The sequence below is a fragment of the Bombina bombina genome, chromosome 5, assembly GCF_027579735.1.
Source record: "Bombina bombina isolate aBomBom1 chromosome 5, aBomBom1.pri, whole genome shotgun sequence".
Taxonomy (NCBI): domain Eukaryota; kingdom Metazoa; phylum Chordata; class Amphibia; order Anura; family Bombinatoridae; genus Bombina; species Bombina bombina.
This window is the reverse complement of record NC_069503.1, coordinates 523951989-523973731: the sequence shown is the minus strand read 5'-3', so window position 1 is coordinate 523973731 and position 21743 is coordinate 523951989. Positions and strand designations below refer to the sequence as shown.

The 21743-nt window shown below is 39.5% G+C and overlaps 1 protein-coding gene across 1 annotated transcript in view; it reads left to right on the top strand.

Moving 5' to 3' along the window:
* Positions 1-21743, top strand: part of ITPRID1 (ITPR interacting domain containing 1) — a 410540-nt gene that overhangs the window by 136644 nt on the left and 252153 nt on the right. The window contains exon 3 of the mRNA XM_053714442.1: positions 4613-4644. Coding sequence (XP_053570417.1) covers positions 4613-4644 — 32 coding nt within the window. The remainder of the gene's footprint in view (positions 1-4612; positions 4645-21743) is intronic.

The window sequence follows — 21743 nt, the reverse complement described above, 5'->3', positions numbered from 1 at the left end:
GACACCTTAAGCTCGGCATTCAGGGTAACATACTTGAAACACAGTGCATGGCACAGGTGAGCAAGTAGGAGGTTAGCTTGGTCTGATTCATAGAGACAGATCTGTGTCCTTATCACACAGGTAATACTGAAACCTGCAGGACTTTATTAAGTAATCTAGGAATGATGTTTAGATGTAAAAGATAAGGGAACTAGAACTGTTGCCTCCTGATGGAGGATATTAAATGGGTAAATAATGTGCAAAAGAAAGATTTGTTTATAGACAGAAGGAGAGAACAATAAAAAAAAAGTTGCGTTAAAAATGGTTTTCAAAGGAGGGGTTGGAACAGGAGAGGATGGTCAGTAGAATCAAAAACTGCAGATAGCTTAAGAATAATTGGGCAGGGAGAATTGCCTTTTGGTTAGCAGTAAGCAATTTATGTGTCACCTTGTTGATTGCAATCTCTGTAAAGCTTTTGAAATGAAAGCTGTTTGCATGGGGTCAGGAAGAGGTGTGAGGAAACTGGATAAGTGTCTGCACACAATACTTTCAAGACTTTCAGAAGGCAGGAGAGAGAAAGGGCACTGGTTGGGGGGGGGGGGGGTGGCTTGGTCAAGTTAAGGTTTCTTAAAGTGAAGGTCCATTTTGATGAATTAGTGCCCGGTGTTTAATAAACCTATTAAAAACAAGGGCACTTTAATTAATCAAAATTGGCATTTCACTGTTTTCTTCAAAAACTTACCTTTTAATCCTGGCAGCCGCTCCAGCACTTCCTCCACCTGTCGCAAGCCATCTTCTCAGGTCCAAAATGATGAATCCGGTTTCCTCACATTGTTGCATCAGGCCAAGATTCCCCGGGGGTGGGGGGGGAGCTGTGATTGGAGGAAGCCTGATTCGTCATTTCTGACGTCTGCAGAGGCTTCTGACATCCGGGGGAATTGCTGGAGCTGCTGCAAGGATTAAAAGGTAAGTTTTTGAAGTAAACAGTGAAATGTCAATTTTGATGAATTAAAGTGCCCTTGTTTTTAATAGGTTTATTAAAAACCGGGCACTAATTCATCAAGTGAAAATATCCCAATGAAGGGATATAAAAGAGCGCTGGTGTTTGAAAAGAAAAATAATATACAATTTAAAACCAAATATTATAATTTTGATATAGTAGATCAGGTCTACCGTATTAGTCCTGTTAACTGTCCATATACTGGTGGTGAATAGGAAATGGAGGTGTCCTTTTGAAAGAGATGATGAATCAGGCTGCTCCTCTTGATCCCAGAGAGTGTGGAACAACTGTTGAAGAAGAATAGAGAGAGGGCGCCACAATAGCGTGATATCGTCTGGAATGCAGGTACAGATAAAAGTAGGTGTTATGCTTACCAGATGGTGTGGCACTGTACTGTGACCAGTGCAAGAGAGCAGGCTAGCACTTAACAGTGGCTAGTACACTGTAGGAGCCAGGCTCCAAAGGCACTTGTTCCAGTTGCAACTTGGTGTTTGTCTCCTGTTGTCTGGACTTCAGGTGTTGCAAAGGTGTAATCTTAAGTGTGTTGTTCAGTGGGTATATATGAACCACAACACAGACAACTTCAATAAAAATGGCTTTTATTTTTATGACGCGTTTCTCAACCTACAGGGGTTGTTTCATCAGATAAAAAAGTGAATCATTCACTTTTTTATCTGATGAAACAACCCCTATAGGTTGAGAAACGCGTCATAAAAATAAAAGCCATTTTTATTGAAGTTGTCTGTGTTGTGGTTCACTAATTCATCAAAATGGACCTTCACTTTAAAGGGACACTCAGGTCAAATTAAATTTTTATGATTCAGATACAGCATGCAATTTTAAACAACTTTCCAATTTACTTCCATTAACAAAATGTGCACAGTCTCTTTATATTTACACTTTTTGAGTCACCAGCTCCTACTGAGCATGTGCAAGAATTCACAGACTATATGTATATGCATTTGTGATTGGCTGATTGCTATCACATGGTACGGGGGAGTGGAAATAGACATAACTTTGAAATTTGTTAGAAAAAAATCTACTACTCATTTGAAATTCAGAGTAAATGCTATTGTATTTTCTTGTTATCTTGCATTTGTTGATTATGCAAATCTTCTGTGTTTACTGGTCCTTTAAGAAAAGCTGTGACTAGTTCATATTTAAGGGATCATGGAAATGTGCTATTTTAAGCAATATGAAAGGGATATGAAAACCAATTTTTTCTTTTAAGCAACGTTCTAATTTACTCCTATTATCAATTTTTCTTAGTTTTCATGGTATCTTTATTTTAAAAAAAGCAGGAAGGTCAGCTTAGGAATCAGCCTATTTTTAGTTAAGCACCCTAGGTAGCGCTTGCTGATTGGTGTAAAAGCAGATGAAAGAGAATGCATCCTTTTAAAGGTAATAGTATCAAGAATGCAGGTAATACAATGGGACAATCATAAGAAGAAAGATACCTACTGGGTACAGAATACAGTTGTGAGTGCACGACCAGCTCCTTTAAAGGGACAGTTTACTCAAAAATGTTCTCCTCTTTAATTTGTTCCCAATAATCCACTTTACCTGCTGGAGTGTATTAAATTGTTTACAAGTATTTCCATTACCCTTATATTGGTATTTGAAATAGTTTATTTAGCCTGTGGTATCCCCACCCATCCTGAAAGATTTTGGCCTCAAGGCCAAGCTGTGTTAACACAGCCAGTAGAATAATTTACACTCCCAGTTGGTTATAGAAGAGATACGGTAATACAATTTTAATTTTCCATTGTTCTCTCCAAGTATTGGTGATTGGTTTATGGACAGATGTAAGATAAAGAAGCATGTATATGTACACAATGTGATAAAGTAATTAGATCTGATTATACCTACAAGCTCAAGCCATTTTAATAGGTTGTAGCTTCAAAACACAAAATTGGCTAATTAATATACACAAATAAACCTTAAAAAAGCAAATCTCATACTTGTTATACTCTGCAGCTGGTAATAAAAGTAATTGGAAACACATTAAGGGAACATTTTTATAGTAGACTGTCCCTTTAAGTGCACTCACAACTCTCTACTCTGTACCCAATAGGGTGCTTAATTTTTGACATATCATACTTGTAATGAGGGGAGTAGCACTGGGTACCGAGTAGCGCATAGTGCCACACAAACTTATTTCACAAAGTAGAAAGATACCTCATTAACCAATTTAAAGTAGCAGAGTTTGCAAGTAAAATTTGTACTGATTATGGGGTTCTATGGCAATTTTTGAGGAATGAACATCGTCTTTTGTGTTTTTGAACTAACTGGTTACCATAGGCTAGGGCTGAGATGCAGTGGTAATATAAGGTATGGTGGGCAGGGAAGGACATTAAAATGGAGAAGAGACATTTGGAGGCCCATTTATCATGCTCTGTATGGAGCTTGTGGGCCCGTGTTTCTGGCAAGTCTTCAGGCTCGCCAGAAAAAGCAGTTATGAAGCAGCGGTCTAAAGACAGCTGCTCCATAACTCTGTCCACCTGCTCTGAGTTACCTACTATAAATTGATGGCTGGAAGTAAAACTCTAGAATAATATCAATTTTTTGATTTTCAAAATAACCCTTGACTTAGAGTAATAATAGACAATATTTGCAGCACCTATCAAGGCGCTATCTAGACACAGATGATATTTGTTGTAACTAGAATGGCTGCATTACTTTATAGCTACTTTACCCTTAAACAATATTAACAATATTAGCTCTAATTTGTATCCTTTACAAACGGGGTCATCTCTTTTTAACTGATATAGACTAAGAGGATAATGGCAATGACCCATTGATTTGTAAATAATAGCTGAATGCTGTGGTATGTATGTGACATGTAGATATCGTATATAGGGAATACAGTCAGAAATCGGCCGACTCTGTTAAATCAGAGCGGTACGCAGGTAGGAGGTCGCCTTTGAGCGCACATCTTTACAGACAGCGTGAATACTGTTGTGAATGAATTGATTGTGAATTACTCTGTATCCTACTTTCTCCTGTTCCCTATAATTGGACCGTAATAATCACACACTATAACACACTCTGTAGCCCTCATTTTAATATAGATGCTATCTAAAAGGCAACTGATTTATAGAAACTGGTAGTGGAATTCCCATGTTTCTCAATGGCCTTTATAGTATCTTTTTTAATTGTAGATAGATACTGTATTAGCTAAACCTCATTTGGGGGGTTGGAAGTAATTGTACCCAGACCCTCTATTTAACTACAGTGTCTACCTATGGTAATGTTCGTTTTTGCATATCTGTTAAATAAAGTGTTAATTAAATGTTTCTATTATTTATTCTATTCACTGAGTGTATAATTCTACACTTGGCTTAAATGCCAAAATCCCCCCATTCTCCCTAAGCTATATCATGATAATTGGAGTTAGGCAGCATTAATGTGATAATTGCCAGTAGTAGTAGATCTGTATACAATGGCTCAATTAAAAGTGCTAGATACAGTGTATAAATCTGAATGTCAGATGTCCCTTTAAAACATTAAATAAACCTGGTATTAATGGCTTTGTGATTGTCTGTTTATGAGTTTTAAAATCTACAAAATAAAACACAAAAAAATATATAACACAAGTTTCATCGTCTTTTAATGATATTGTTTTCATTGCAGCCTGCCTGAAATACAGAGGGATGTGCATGAAGGTAAGATAACCATATCTAACAATAGATAATATCATCTAAATGTATGGATAAATACATAGGGGCCGATGTATCATAGTGTTTGAAATTTTATGTTCTATCCAAATCATGAAAGAAAAGTTTGGCGTTTCCTATCCCTTTAAACTATATAAATTATTTTGTCAAGAAAATAATGTAATGTAAAGAAGCACAAGTAAAGTGAACGTTATACAACTTCTAAATAAAACAATACACTTTATCATTGCATATTATGAGTTTGATTAGATATGTGATTAGCTATAATCAATGATCTCTCTTTGAATTTAAAAACTGCATTTAAATATGTCTATGAAAATTCAAATTCAATTCAATTCACTATAAAATGAGTTCTAAATAAACAAATAAAATTAAGAAATAATACCTATGACGACCCCTACAATATACACTTTTTAAAGGGACATTAAATGCAAATTGTAAACTACATGATTATTAACCTTTATACATAAGAATAATTTTGATATGGAAACTGCAGCCTGATTTTTTCAAAAGAGAAAAAGAGTATATTATTTTATGTTTATTCTTTTCACTGATTTCCCTGTCCCCCAGAACAAAACAACACCTGCTATCCAATCATAAACTAATATTCAGATATAGCACAAATTCTGTTTGCATATGTGCAGACTAAGGTAGCCTGCCCTCTTGTATTCCGTTAAGGAGGTTTAGCACTGATTCAGCTTAGTTGCTATTGGAAATATTTTTTTTCCTCTAATGTTTGTTGCTGCAAAACTGATAATCCACCTTTTAAAAGCATGTGACACCATGGACGCTTAGGGAGAGAGGGAGGGAGAGAAAGTAAACAAAAGCTCACACAAATTACCTTAAAGTATTAACCCAAGCCACCCTAGAAGAAAGCAAAACAAGCACAATTTTTAGATGTATTTTACAACAAAAGGCTGCAAAATAAATAACGAATGTATATTGCAATAATGAAACCTTTTATACATTGTTGAAATGCCATGTTTAATGGTCCTTGCTTTAAAGGGATATGAAACCCAACATTATTATCAATTTTTCCTTGTTCCCTTGGTATCTTTGGTTGAAATGCAGGGACCCAAGCTAAGGAGACTACCCATTTCTTGAGCACTATATGGCAGCAGCTTTGCAAGAATGTTATCCATTTGCAAGAGCACTAGATGGCAGCACTATTTCCTGCCATGTATTGCTCAAAACACCTACCCAGGTACAGTATCTATTCAACAAAACATATCATAAGAACAAAGCAAATTTGATAATAGAAGTAAATTGTAAACTTTTTTAAATTTGTATGCTCTTTCGGAATCTCAAAAAAATGTTTTGGGTTTCATATCCCTTTACATTTAGTAAATAACATATTTCCATGTAAATAAACAAATAACCAAACAAACCTTACTGGGAATATATAAGAGAAAAAAAAAAGAGTACAAATCCGGATTGAATAGCCAGTGCAAAAGAGTTTATTCTTCTGTTTGGTAGTTTAGCAAGGACATCTTAAACTATCTGACATGTTTCGCACATGTCATATGCGCTTCCTCAGAGATTACTGGGAATATAGTCTTTAATCAGAATTAATCTAGATTTTTGTTAAAGGAGGAGGCTAATATTTTGTATTAAATCTGAGTTCTCAACAGCAGCAGTGCAACTCGTGAGATCATTAAAATAAACTGATCCAAGAGGGAAATGAAGGCCAGTACTAGTGAACATTAGGAACTTAGATACCTTTCTCCATTGATATCCAACTGGAAATGACAGAAATGTGATACCTAACAGGGGCAACTATCCGGCTGATAGGGTAGAAAGCGACTGACAATAACAAAGGCAATATTAGACAAATGTTTAGAGACACATAATATTCTCCAACTATCTATACTCTGCGGAGCGGCAAGGTGTTTTGTCCTGGAGGAAGAGTAAAAGAAAACCACATGGTAACAAATAACCTTTAAGGTCATTAGCATACATACATTTTTAATTAATAATAATTTTTAATTCTTTCTATCCAGCACAGATAATTATGTTAACTCCTTATTCCATCTTACAGAAGGAAGTAACATAAACAACATAATTTTATATTAAACTATAAAACTTGAGATTATGTAAAAAACAAATCTATAATATTTAAAAAGCCTGAAAAGTAATAGGACAAGTAAATTCAGAGAAGGCCTGATTTTGTTTAATGCTATGTTCAAAACAGATGAATATATATATATATATATATATATATATATATATATATATATATATATATATATATATATATATATATATATATATATATATAAGGTTAACTAATCCATTAGTTATCAAGAAAGCAAGGCAGGAAAGAACCATTACAAATGCAATGCAGTCAGTGTTCAGAGGTATATAGGCAAGAGATGTCAGTGCATATCAGTCATTGATCAAAGCCAGACTTATAGATGAGATCCTTACACAGGCCACGGAGAGTGGTCAGCATGAACATTAAATTAAAAAATCTCCATTCTAATTGGCTGCATTCTGGTGGGATTACAGCCTCTCTGATGTGCTGAAAACATACCTTACACTGTCCACTAACGTTAGAATAATATATAACATTTATAGTAAGCAGTTAGTTTAAGCCACTGGTTTTCACATCTGTCCTCAGGCCTCTCCGAACTGGAGCACAGATGAAAGAATCAGCTGATTAGTAAAAATGGTTATTTTACCTTCTCTTACCCAAGGTAATCCTGAAACCCTGTTAGTGAGACCTGAAGAAAGCTTTTAAAACCAGTGGTTTATGTTATTTTTACAATAGTATCAAGTAAAAAGTGCTGCACTTAAATGCTTACTTAGAAGGTAATTTTTAAAAGTTATGAGTGGTGCTCTTAACAACTGAAATTGGTAATTATTTTTCATCCAATTTCAAGCCCCATGTTGTGAACAAGCCTTCCTTCTATTGATGATTAGTTGTAAAGCCTGTGACCTTATAAGTGGATGAATACCTTACTCTTACCTTTTCTTCTGCTCTGAGATTCAATGTGCAGTTGTAGAGAATTACTCCTTGCACAAATGCAAACATCTTTACCACCCACCAATCTTCAGTGCGGCAACTGTTATTATCTACACATAGGCCCCAATTTATCAAAGGTCTTGCGGACCTGATCCGACACTGCGGATCAGGTCCGCAAGACCTCGCTAAATGCGGAGAGCAATACGCTCTCCGCATTTAACATTGTACCAGCAGCTCACAAGAGCTGCTGGTGCAATGCCGCCCCCTGCTGACTCGCGGCAAATTGAGCGCCAGCAGGGAGGTGTCAATCAACCCAATCGAATACGATCGGGTTAATTTCCGGCGATTCCTGTCCGCCTGCTCAGAGCAGGCACACAGGGTTATGGAGCAGCGGTCTTTAGACCGCTGCTTCATAAGTTGTGTTTCTGGCGAGTCTGATAGTGTCTAATTTCTTTCGTCCTAACTTCCTGCACGCTCGCAACTTACTACTCGTTTGTTTGCTTTCTTTGTAAGTAGCGGATGTCCTAATCCTCAATTCATTGAAAAAAATATGGAATCATTTTTAAATATGGGTACCCCAATCTCAGAATGCATGTCATAAATGTAACCAAATAGACCCTGCCCTCGTGCATACGCTTTGGTTATATCTCGTCTCATGACATTTTGGAAAATGATCATGCACTGGTTGTCTGTGAAGTGTAAAATTGAAGTGACGTTAGATAGCCATTTCCATGTACTTTTGACATGAAAGATTAATTGGTACAGCTATACATTGAGTGCGAGGGGGTTGATTTTTAAGCAATGGTCTGCAGCCACACCTCCCACACTTTAGATAATTAAGGATATGCTTCTGCAGCAACTTACAATTCAATTGTATGACATATTGGAGATATACACTCTAGAACTACACTGTTCATGAGAAAGTGGGAATATTACCTTCACGCTCTCACCTCAGATACACTGACTTCCCTTTTATATCAGTTAAAGGATACAGGCTATTTTTTTACAAGCTCAGCTAAGAGGTGATTGGCAGTTAGATTTCATGCCCAGCCGGTGAGGAAGGACAACAGAGTATGGACCACTGTTTAATGAGCACATCATGATAGCTCTTACAAATTTTACACCACAGAAGATGTTTCATCAGATAATAAGAGAAAAGGCTTCATATGTTGTATCTTTACTGAGGAATCCCTGCAAGGAAAGTATAGAGCACAAGCTTAAAAGTGGTATTAGAAAAGCAGCTTCAAGAATTCCTTGCAGATTTTAATTAGAAAGATACACAGGCATCTCTAGGGGAGTAGGAAAACTGGTCCGCACATAATGGTTGGACCTCCAATTTGCCCCATCAACTGTGACCTGGAAACTTAAAAAAAATATTTGAGTAAATCTATTATCCTATACAAGGAGCTGAAAGGGGGCTCTAGTTATGGAGGAATTAACTTGGGATATCTTTATTATGCTTTTAAATAGATCCCTCTCTATGGGCTTGATAATCAAAAAGTCCCCACACACAACATTTGGGGGCTTTTTTAGCATTATATTGTAATGTAGGTGTCTCTCCTTCACATCTAGAAACCCAGATAATAAGACAAATCTCGCAAGCTAGAATTTGCTGTTCTTAAATTTTTTGAGGGACCTTACTGTACTGGCGAAACTTCATAAATAATCTTACAAGATTGGGAGCCTCAGATCATCAGACCCTAAAAATTGTCTTTCATCTTAAATATAGATTTTTTTTCCAGAAATGAATGTGACAGTGTAAGCAATACTTGGTAAAACTACAGATAGCAAAGGAACAATTACTGTTTGATCCATAAACCTCAAGCTGAAGATGAACCATGAATTTGAAGTACAATTTTTTTATTTTTGTTTACATTTATTTTTCAAAGATTTCTAAGAAATACACAAACAAGTAGCGAAATATAACAGCACTGCCTAACATAACCCAGTGGTGAAGACAGATATTGTGTCAACGGGGTGTAATGCTCGTGGGATACTCCTCTATCAGACCGAACTCGGCCAGTAGTCTTGGTATCCCGGCATCGAGCCGGAAAGATAGGGAATATCCCAGAGCAGAGAATATTAGACAAATGAGGAGAGCGGCACTCACCACAGGCAGGACAGCACAAGGCAAATTACGAGAATTGTCAGGCAGGCAGGATTCGGCAACAGGAAAACAGTCCAAGGACAAACCACTAGAATGGACAGGCAGGCAGGATTCGGCAACAGTAAAACAGTCCAAGGACAAACCACTAGAATGGACAGGCAGGCAGGATTCGGCAACAGTAAAACAGTCCAAGGACAAACCACTAGAATGGTCAGGCAGGCAGGGTTTGGTAACAATAAATCAGTCCAGCAATTCAGGGGTTAAACAGGTAGTGTAGTGAGACAGGCAGGGTTCAGCAACAATATATCAGTCAGAAATGCAGGGTTAACTAGGTAGCGTAGTGAGACAGGCAGGGTTCAGCAACAATATATCAGACAGTAATGCAGGGGTTAACCAGGTAGCATAGTGAGACAGGCAGGGTTCAGCAACAATGTATCACAGTCCAGCAAATGATCTATCACTCCCAGGAGTACACGAAGTAGCACCTATACTTGGGCAGTGACAGATCGCTTGCTGCCCATTTAAATAAGCAGAGGATTGGTGCCACAGGACCGGCCGGCATCAGGAGTGTGTGGCGATGACTTCAGTGCCGCACGCATCCAGAGACGACACAGCCCTAGGCAAAGAGCAAGAGGGAGACGCCGCGCCCCTAGCAATGGCGCAGCGTGACATAGCCCCCTCCTCAAGGGTTCCCTCCAGAAACCAGAGTCGGCTTCAAAGGGTGAGCAGCATGGTATTTGGAGACCAGAGATGGAGCATGCACATCACGGGCAGAAACCCAGGAACGGTCTGCTACAGTGTAACCCTTCCAATGTATCAGATACTGCAGTTGTCTGCGCCTGTACCTGGAGTCCAGAATCTTAGCCACTTCTTAGTCAGGGTCACCACAGATCAAGAGCGGAGGAGGAGGAGTTCGGAGCTGGGTATCTATTCTTGATGTATGGTTTGAGCAGTGAGATGTGGAAGACAGGATGTATGCGTAGGATTCTTGGCAAGGCCACTTTGTAGGCAACAGGAGACAGTCTTTTGAGGACCTTGTAAGGACAGATAAACCTAGGCCCCAATTTGTGACAGGGTTGACGTAGACGAATATGTTGAGGGGAGATCCAAACATGTTCACCCACTCGAATGGCACGTACAGAAGCCCTATGACGATCAGCAAACTTCTTATATCTAGAGACAGCTGAGAGCGAATACGTTGCCAATGAGTGGTGAGTTTAGTGACGTGTCGGTCTGCGGCAGGAACCCCAGTGGACTGAGCTGAAAGAGGGAAGATATGAGGTTGATACCCTGCTGCAGCTTGAAATGGAGAGCATCGAAGAGAAGAGTGCCAATGAGTGTTTCTTGCCAGTTCAGCTAGGGGTAGCAATTCAGAACAGTTGGTGTGGCGAGTGTTGACAAAGGTTCTAAGGTAGGCTTCAATATCCTGGTTTGCTTTCTCAGTCAGTCCATTGGTCTGAGGATGGTAGCCAGACGACAGGGAAACAGTGGTTCCAATCAACTTACAAAAGGCTCTCCAAAAGGCAGAGATGAACTGTGGACCCCTGTCGGAAACAGGAATGCCATGAAGTCGCACCACATGCAAGCGAAAATGGGATGATTATTCCTGAGCAGAAGGCAGTTTGTTTAGGGGTACGAAGTGAGCCAGTCTGGAAAAGCGATCCATCACAACCTAGATAACTGTATGGTGGTTGGAATAGGGAAGGTCCACAATGAAGTCCATTGTTATGTGTGTCCAGGGTTGTTTGGGAATGGACAATAGTTGGAGCAAGCCAGGAGGCAAGGATCGGGGAGTCTTGTTGGCAGCACAAACTGTGCAGGCTTTCACGTAGTCCTGAGCATCAGACTTCATAGTAGGAAACCAAACATGTTTGCAAAGACGCCTGAAGGTCCTAGTTGAACCAGGATGTCCTGAGAGTTTGCTATCATGAGCCCATGCTAGCACAGGGATACGTAAGTTCCGAGGTACAAAGAGGATATCAGAGGCCATGGGGGCACCAGGAGGTTTACTAGACTGAGCATGTTGCAATCTTTGTAGAAAGGTGGTATTGAGTTTAGTGATGTCGCGAACTTAAAAATTTCGGTTCGCGAACAACGGACTCGAACTTCCGGTATTGTTCACAAACCGGCGAACCGGTTTACCACCATTGACTTCAATAGGCAGGCGAACTTTAAAACCTACAAGGACTCTTTCTGGCCACAATAGTGATGGAAAAGTTGTTTCAAGGGGACTAACACCTGGACTGTGGCATGCTGGAGGGGGATCCATGTCAAAACTCCCATGGAAAATTACATAGTTGATGCAGAGTCTGCTTTTAACCCATAAAGGGCCTAAATCACCTAATATTCCTAAATTGTTTGCAATAACGTGCTTTAAAACATCAGTTATGATGTCGTATTGATCAGGTAGTGTAAGGGTTACGCCCGCTTCACAGTGACAGACCAAACTCCAAGTGTAACGCACCGCAAACAACTGCAAACAGTCCATTTGCACAACCACGAGATAGATAGATTTGATAGATAGATACATAGATTACATAGCTCAATCGATGCAATATACATATGATCGATACAAATTACATAGATCAATAGATGCAATATACATTTGATAGATACGAATTACATCGATCAATAAATGCAATATCCATTTGATAGATACGAATGTTATCGATCCAAAGATGCAATATACATTTGATAGATATGAATTACATCAATCAAAAGATGTAATATACATTCTATAGATATGAATTACATCGATCAATAGATGCAATATACATTTGATAGATACGTTTGATAGTTATATCGATTTGATAGATAAATAGATAGATTTACGCTGGCAGGCAGGCCTGTCACACACGCTGGGAGGCAGGAAACTGCAATTCAATGGCACTAGCAGACTGATGATTCACAATCTAAGAATTTTTTATTTTAAATATTTACAATACTGTTAGAACAAATATGATTGGTGTAACTAGTTGGCAAGTGGCCTGGCACACATGCTGGCAGGCAGGCAACTGCAATTCAATGGCACTAGCAGACTGATGATTCACAGGCAAAAAATTATTTATTTTAAATATTTACTATACTGTTATAACAAATATGATTGGTGGGAATAGTTGACAGCAAGTGGGCCTGGCACACACGCTGGCAGGCAGGCAACTGCAATTAGATTACACTAGCAGACTGATCTTTCACAGTAAAAAAATAATTATTTTTAATATTTAAACTACTGTTATAACAAATATGATTGGTGGCACTAGTTGGAAAGTGGGCCTGGCACACACGCTGGCAGACAGGCAACTGCAATTCAATTGCACTAGCAGGATGATGTAACAGTTTGTTTTTAAAAAAGTTATAAAATTTTTACAACAGATAGGAGCAATGGCACTCAGGATAGAACTAGGCAAAGTATGTGCTGGCAGCCTGACACACCGGCTGGCACTAGTGGTGGCAGGCTGGCCTGTAAACTAAAATTAAATAACACTAGAAGACTGATGTAAAAGTTTTTTTTTTTTACAAAATTTCATATAATGTTACACCAGATAGGAGTCGTGGACTGGCACTGAGGATGGAAGTAGGCACAGTATATGCTGGCAGCCTGACACACAGGCTGGCACTAATGGCAGCCTGGCAACTAAAATTAAATAACACTAGAAGAGGACTGATGTAAAAAAATTTTTTTTAAAAAATTTACACTAATGTTGTTACACCAGATATAAGTGGTGGAAAAAAGAGCTATTAATCTGTGCCACACTATATGATGTGGGCAAGAAACACTCAGGCCTGATGGAAAAAGAAATTAGATTACACTAGCAAAATTATTTAATTTTTTTTTTTTTTACTTTAAAATAATGTAAAGCAGATATGAGTCGTGGCTGGTAGGTAGGGCAGCAATTAACCACACCGCAGTATGCTGTGTAAGTCAGAAACACACAGGCCTGATAGAAAATGAAATTAGATTACACTAGCCAAATAATTTAAAAGTTTTTTTTTTTAACTTAAAAATAATGTTCAACAGATATGAGTGGTGGCACTGGCTGGCTGCTACGTAGGGCAGCAATTAACCACAGTATGCTCTGTAAGTCAGAAACACACAGGCCTGATAGAAAATAAAATTAGATTACACTAGCAAAATTATTTAAAGGTTTTTTTTTTTATTTTAAAAAAAGGTTAAGCACATATGAGTCATGGCTGCTAGCCTAGGTAGGGCAGCAATTAACCACAGTATGCTCTGTAAGTCAGAAACACACAGGCCTGATAGAAAATAAAATTAGATTACACTAGCAAAATGATTTAAAGGTTTTTTTTTTTATTTAAAAAAAGGTTAAGCACATATGAGTCGTGGCTGCTAGCCTAGGTAGGGCAGCAATTAACCACAGTATGCTCTGTAAGTCCGAAACACACAGGCCTGATAGAAAATAAAATTAGATTACACTAGCAAAAGGATTTAAAGGTTTTTTTTTATTTAAAAAAAGGTTAAGCGGGGGCGGAGTTTGGCCACGCAGGCGAATGGCTGTGCACTGAGTGAGCTCCTAAACCCCTAGACTGAATGACAAATAAAAGATGGCAATAAATCTCTCAATTTTTTATACTTTGCTGGGGAAGTGAGCTGCAGAGGTCAAACGCCTAATCTAACAACTCAAAAGCTGTAAATAAGGAGCTTTGTGGGTTTTTCTCTGGAGGAGCTGCGACAGGAGAAGGGAGCGTGGAAATGGCCGCCAGCGCTGTTTGCCGCAAGCACTAACATTACTGTCTCATTGACCCCACTCCGGATCCTATCTGCCCAGAGCTGTTTGTCATCGGTCACTTGCATCGCGGTAGGAGAAGCTGGTAAGCCCGCTCAAGTGTTCGCCCCAAGCCCCCAAGCACACGCGCATGAGAACTGACATAGTGTGCCAGGCCTTGCTGCGCAGCAAAGTAGATCGCGCGCTGCAGAAAAAAGAAGGGCCATAATCTAGCCTGATACACCACGGTCGCACGATCGTTGCTGGCAATCACCTGGGGCATATTAACACTGAGTTACACACAGTGCAGGGCCACTCTTACCACAGCTTGTAAGCACTTAGGATTCTATGGGAGACTCACGGTCCCCCGGTTTACTTAATCTGTTACTCTTGATACAGTCTGATCCCTCAAAACATTAAAGTGTCCTGCCCTCTGTCTGCCTTTTTACTTTCTCTGTTATTAAGGAAAATAAGCTCTGGAAACCTCATTGATCCCTGCTCTTCATCACTCATGTTACTTCTCTACAGTTATTTCAACCTGCATAGTCTGTAGTGAAAATTCCCAAAGTTATTTGTTTTGACCTTTCTTCAGAGTTAGGAAATTACAAAGGGCTCTCTAACAGGGTTATACACAAAGCTGAGTTGCAGATCCTTTGTTAGAAATACACAAAATAAAGGAAAAGGAAACAGTGAGGGGGGAGAGGAAAGATAAGAGGGGTGCAGGGGATTGAAATCATAAAAAAATAAAAAATATAAAAAAAAAAATATATATATATATATAAAAAAAAAAAACAATAGAGAGAAAAAGAATAATAATATTAAGATATCACTTTACTGCGTATGTCGCTGAGTAATGCCTTGTAAAAAGCAGAACAAGACAGATAAGCAAACTAACACTGGCGCACTCAATAAATACCTAAAGCCAGCAGAATATCCAATCCCCCCAACAGCTGACAACATGGAGAGTCAAGCACAATTAAAACCTCAGCAGCTGCGACGAGATGAGGCCCCTCATCAACCAATTACCAGGGAGGACCTGCAGCTCCTGTCCTCAAAAGAGGATATAAAGAACGCAGTACAGGAGATGCGTGAGTTATTCAATGACCTTAGGAAAGACATTAGCGCTCTGGACAGTAGGGTCACGCTAGTTGAAACCAATCAAACCACAACTACCACCTACATCCAGAAAATGGATATTGAATTGCAAGGGCAGTCAGAGGTCATACAACAACTCTCAGACAAATTAGAAGACCTTGACAACCGAGGCCGTAGGAACAACCTACGTATTAGAGGGGTCTCCGAAACTATCCATCCACCGGCAATTGAAGGATACTTGCAAAGTTTGTTCCGCACCCTGAAGGAAACACCATCCTCCCCTGATATTGCACTAGAATGAGCCCACAGAGCTCTCAGAGCTAGGCCTCCCCCTAAGGCTCCCCCCAGGGACATCATTGTGCGTTTTCTTAACTTTAAAGATAAGGAAGAAATACTTAAATGTGCACGTACACAGCATCCGGTACGACATGCAGGGGAGGACCTACAGATCTTTTCCGACTTATCACCAACTACGCTTCAAAAGAGAAGGGACCTAAGTCATATAACATCCAAATTGAGAGCACACAAGGTCCAATATAGGTGGGGCTTCCCAGTGTCATTGATAGCCACACATCATAACAAAACCGCTATATTTAGGCCTGGATCGGACATTCAGAAATTCTACACGAGCCTGTCACTGGAAGAGAATCCCATATCTCAGCAAACCCATGCTGACGATCAAGTGGAATCAGACTAATAATTAAGGCCGCTCAATTCTACCTGGAGGACCCCCTCGAGAGAGAAGATGAAGTCCTGAACTTGAACCTTTGTCCGCCTGCCGTTAAGTTAAAAGGTCCATCTGAGGATTTATAAACCTGACCTTAACCACCATATAGACCTATCAATATGCTCTCAGGAAGGTATGAAATCATATGACTCAGAGTATCGTCTCTCTTTGTTTCTCACATTGACTTGAATTTTTGACTGTTTGTACGTCAAATAAACTCCTGGGTACCTCACCTATCTGGGAATAATCTCATAAGTTTTGTTTCCTATGCTTGGTTATGTCTTCTATAACTGTTATTGACATTCCTTGGAAACCACGATACCAGATGATGGACATTCAAGATCAGTATCCTTTCATTATTGCTCTAACCCACTATTGTTTATTACAGGTTTCAAAACAATGTTATGCCTTACATTTTAGTGTTTTGGTTGTGATATAGTTAAGTTGATGATTGTCAATTTTTATATATAAAGACTATATGATTGTAAGGGGATCATTACCCCTGCGGCTGCCACCTTCCTGTTGGGAGCCACTCAGGACTGGAGTACAGGGGAGCCCAGAGAAGTTATGACAACCATAGGCTGCGAGAAACATGCCCCTGCATTTAACACTAGATTTAATTCCTCTTCCCATCCTCCTCAAAACATACCACCCTTAAACCCTCTGCTCCCATACTACAAGCTGCAACTTAGGTGTTTCTCATTCCCCTTGCACTCTGTACAGCTACATTTCCCAAGTTAAGCCATGAGGACGTTAATCTTTTAAATGAGACTCTTGTGATTTCAAGAGTATCTCAACACATTATATTGTCATAGTCTAGGGGTTGCTACCCCTGCTCTAATTGTTTGTTTCTACACTACATTTGTTTACTGATTACCTGTTTTGTATCGTACTTTACTTGTAGTGTTTTGTTAGATTACTACTGTGTACCAGATACCTTTCCTCTCCTCCCTTCTACCCTGATCTAACTCTCTCTTCACCTTCCCAATACCTTTTTTTTTTTTTTTTTTCCCTGTCGACATGAATACTCGAGAGAGTAGGTTTGGTTCACATGGACTTACTTTCACCACTATAAATGCAAAAGGGTTAAACAGCCCAGGCAAGAGATCTATAGCTTTCAGAGCCTTAAAAAACTTGCATAGCCATATACTCTTTTTTCAGGAAACACATTTCCGCAGAGGCAGAGAGCCCAAATGGTTTAATGCAGAATACCCAACGGCCCTTTTCGCATCTAGCACATCTAAAAAAGGCGGTGTTGGGATTCTAATACATCATTCCATCCCTTTAAAGACCACGCATATAGAAAAAGACATAGAGGGTAGATACTTAATAATAGTAGGCACCTTATATGACAACCAAGTAACCTTGGCCACAATTTATAGCCCGAACACAGACCAACACCTCTTCATGGCTAAAATTTCAAAACTCCTTTTAGACGTCGCAAAAGGCCCTATATTCCTCTCTGGAGATTTCAATCTGTCAATGGACGCACAGCTTGACACCTCCAATGGCTCCACTAGCACTTCTCCAAAAATAACAAAATCAGTGAAAGGTACTCTCTCAAACCTAATGTTGCATGATGTGTGGAGATCACTACACCCCTCGAGTAAGGACTTTACATACTACTCACCTCCACACAATAAATATTCTCGTATTGACTACTTCTTTACTGACACAACTGGCCTAGACATGATCACATCTTGCTCCATAGGCCCCATAACTTGGTCTGACCACGCACCAGTCACCTGCTCTGTCCAATGGCCTGACCTTCCCCCAACAGCGTACATTTGGAAACTAGATGACTTCCTACTTGACGATCCCTTGATAGAAACAGAGATACAGAAATCATTAGCGGACTATTTAATACACAATGAGCCCACTCAAACCTCTCCTGCAATCTGTTGGGAGGCGCACAAATGTGTGATGAGAGGTGAGTTCCTTAAACATAAAGCGCGCCTTATTAAACAACACAGAATCCAACACACCCAATTGAATGAATCCATCATTCAATTAGAGAACCTACATAAGTCTAACCCATCTAACTCAGAAGTTAAAAAACAACTAGAGGCTAAGAGGAAAGATCTTAATGATCTTCTGAGAAAAGCATTCCAACGTAGACAATTACACACAAAACAACAATATTATGAGGGGGGGAACAAGCCAGGGAAATTGTTAGCAAGATCAATCCGTAGAAAACAGCTAAAAACGCATATACATTTTTTACAGGACCATGATGGAACTACATTAAAGAGCAGTGCACAAATCGCTAATTCTTTTCATTCATACTACAAAACGCTGTACAACATAACAGATGAGACTAACACTGAGGACAATACCTCAGACACATTGCATAGACTACAAAAAATAGACCAATATTTGACAGCATTGGGTTTACCACAATTAGAATCTGAACATAAAGACAGTCTAGATGCACCCATTTCAGAGGAAGAACTCGCTCGGGCTATAAAAGATTTTCCTACTGGGAAGAGCCCAGGCCCGGATGGGTTTTCCCCCAAATACTATAAACTCTTTGCCAAATCCCTGAGCCCAATGTTACTCTGCCTCTTCAATAGCCTGATTGCCACTCCCACACTTACAAGCTCGATGCTAGAAGCCCACATCGCGGTCATCCCTAAACCGGGAAAGCCCCCAACATCCCCTGCAAATTTTAGGCCCATCTCCCTACTCAATATGGACATAAAAATACTAGCTAAAATACTAGCAAACCGCCTTAATAGGCACCTCCCGAATCTGATCTCCACCGACCAGGTCGGATTTGTCCCAGGCCGAGAGGCGCGGGATAATACCAACAAAATAATACAGTTAATAAACCATGCGCAAGTGAAAGACATCCCTATGGCGCTTTTTGCGACCGACGCGGAAAAAGCTTTTGATCGCGTCGACTGGCTTTTCCTACGGCAAACTATGAAAGCAATGAATTTTGGCAATTCCTTCATCAATATGACTTTTGCGCTATACTCGTCCCCAAATGCACGTGTCAGGATAAATGGCACCCTTTCTGAAGGGTTCTCTATATCAAATGGGACAAGACAGGGGTGCCCCCTCTCCCCGTTACTTTTTGCCCTATCAATAGAAGCGCTTGCACATAAAGTTAGAAAAAATCCAAAAATTACAGGTATACAGATTGGCGAATCAGAGTACAAACAGGCACTTTATGCTGATGATGTTTTATACACCCTATCGAACATCGACACCTCGATCCCTGAACTTTTGAAAGAGATTACAGATTATGGCTCGCTCTCTAATTTTCACCTTAACATTACAAAATCAGAACTCCTCAACATCAATGCGGCACAGGGACATATCCAATCCTTGGCATCAGAATTTAAAATCCCAATAGCATCCACTAAACTTAGATATCTTGGCATATACCTTTCAGCGAACCCTGAAGACCTCTTTACACACAATTATTTGTCTTTGAGGAAAGATATTATTAATGACTTATCCTCGTGGAGAAATAAAACTTTGTCCTGGTTAGGGAAAATAGGAATCATCAAAATGAATATACTTCCTCGTATCTTATATGTATTACAGACTGTTCCGGTTTCCCTGCCTAGAGACTTTTTGACCCAATTACAGAGGACTTTGGAGCGGTTTATATGGTCGGGTATTAAACCTAGAATACCTAAGAAGACATTATATCTTCCACGAGGCAGAGGTGGGTTGGGCTTTCCTGATCTTGCTTTGTATAGACGCGCAATACACTTACAAAGACTGACAGAGTGGTCACACAATACTACACAGAAACAATGGGTCAGATTAGACGGTCAGATTCTTCACCTTCATAATGTAGGCACTCTGGCCTGGGTACCGACGCTGAGGCGCCCGAATTTAGTCTGCAAATACCATCTAACATTTGAAACTCTCCTTGAATGGGATAGACTTGTGACTTCTAGCACACATCTGTCATCCTTGGCCTCTCCAATGATACCAATCATAGAGAACCCTGAACTGCCTTACTATGCGCTAAGTAAACGCCTTTGCACCCCGTACAGCCTAAGTGCAGGCGTTTTACATTTTGCTCTAGAAAACGGCAGACTAAGCACGCAGCAAAATATGATGGAGCGACATGGAGCACTATTCTCATCCTGGTTGAGATATCATCAGTTAGTACATTTTCTATCACATCATAGTCATAAAAATAATTTCAATAGGGACCTTACCCCATTTGAATTGCTGTGCACTAGTTCTCAACCCCCTAAAAAACTAATATCAAAGTTATATAAACTACTTTTAATACCCCCTGATGTACCATTACCTTCTTACACTAGAGCCTGGAGCAAAGACCTTAACCATTTGTTAGAGGAGGAGGACTGGCTTAAATCATTCAGATTAATCAAGCGCTCCTCAGTCTCTGCTAGAGTACAAGAAATTCATCTTAAATTACAGACTAGGTGGTATTATACCCCAGCTAGATTGCATCTATTTTTTCGTTCAGCTAACGCTAAGTGTTGGAGAGGTTGCGGAGAGGTAGGTACACTCTTGCACATTTGGTGGACATGTCCGAAGTTGACTAATTACTGGACGGTAGTTTTAACAGAAATCTCGAATAGACTGGACCTGCAAATCCCAAATACATTTGAAACAATTCTATTCCTGCATCTTCCTGACAATAAAACAGATCACATCCGTGCCCTCCTCCTGATCATGCTCACAGGCGCTAAAATGCTTATTCCTAAAAAGTGGAAAACTAGTGATGCCCCAACACTCGCAGAGTGGCACTCCGCTGTTGATGACCTTTTGATACTAGAAAGACTACATTACCTTAAGAGCAACCAGTTAGCAATGTATGACAGGATGACAGCAGTCTGGAGGGCTGATCCACTGCACCTCATTGCTGTTGATTGCTGAGCGTTCCCTTTTTTTTTTTTTTTTTCTCCCCCCTCTCCTCCTCCCTTTCCTCCTTCCTCCTTTCTCTTCTTTATTCATTCCCAATATTTCCCTAATCTAACCCCTCCCCAACACATCTCTCCATATGGTACACGTAGGTTTGTGAAACTCATTGTAATGTTACTTCATTTTGCGTATAAAACAAAAAATTGTTAATGTAACAAGCTTTTTATCTCTCTGTGCCTAAAAAATGTTACAGGATCCCATTTCTTTATGTTTGGACAGTAATTAGATCTTGTTTTCATTCTGATTGCAAATTTATTTGTATTCTGTGAAATTTTACTGAATAAAGCTTGTTTTCAAAAAAAAAAAAAAAAAAAAAAAAAAAAAAAAAAAGGTTAAGCACATATGAGTCGTGGCTGCTAGCCTAGGTAGGGCAGCAATTAACCACAGTATGCTCTGTAAGTCAGAAACACACAGGCCTGATAGAAAATAAAATTAGATTACACTAGCAAAATTATTTAAAGGGTTTTTTTTTTAATTTAAAAAAAGGTTAAGCACATATGAGTCGTGGCTGCTAGCCTAGGTAGGGCAGCAATTAACCACAGTATGCTCTGT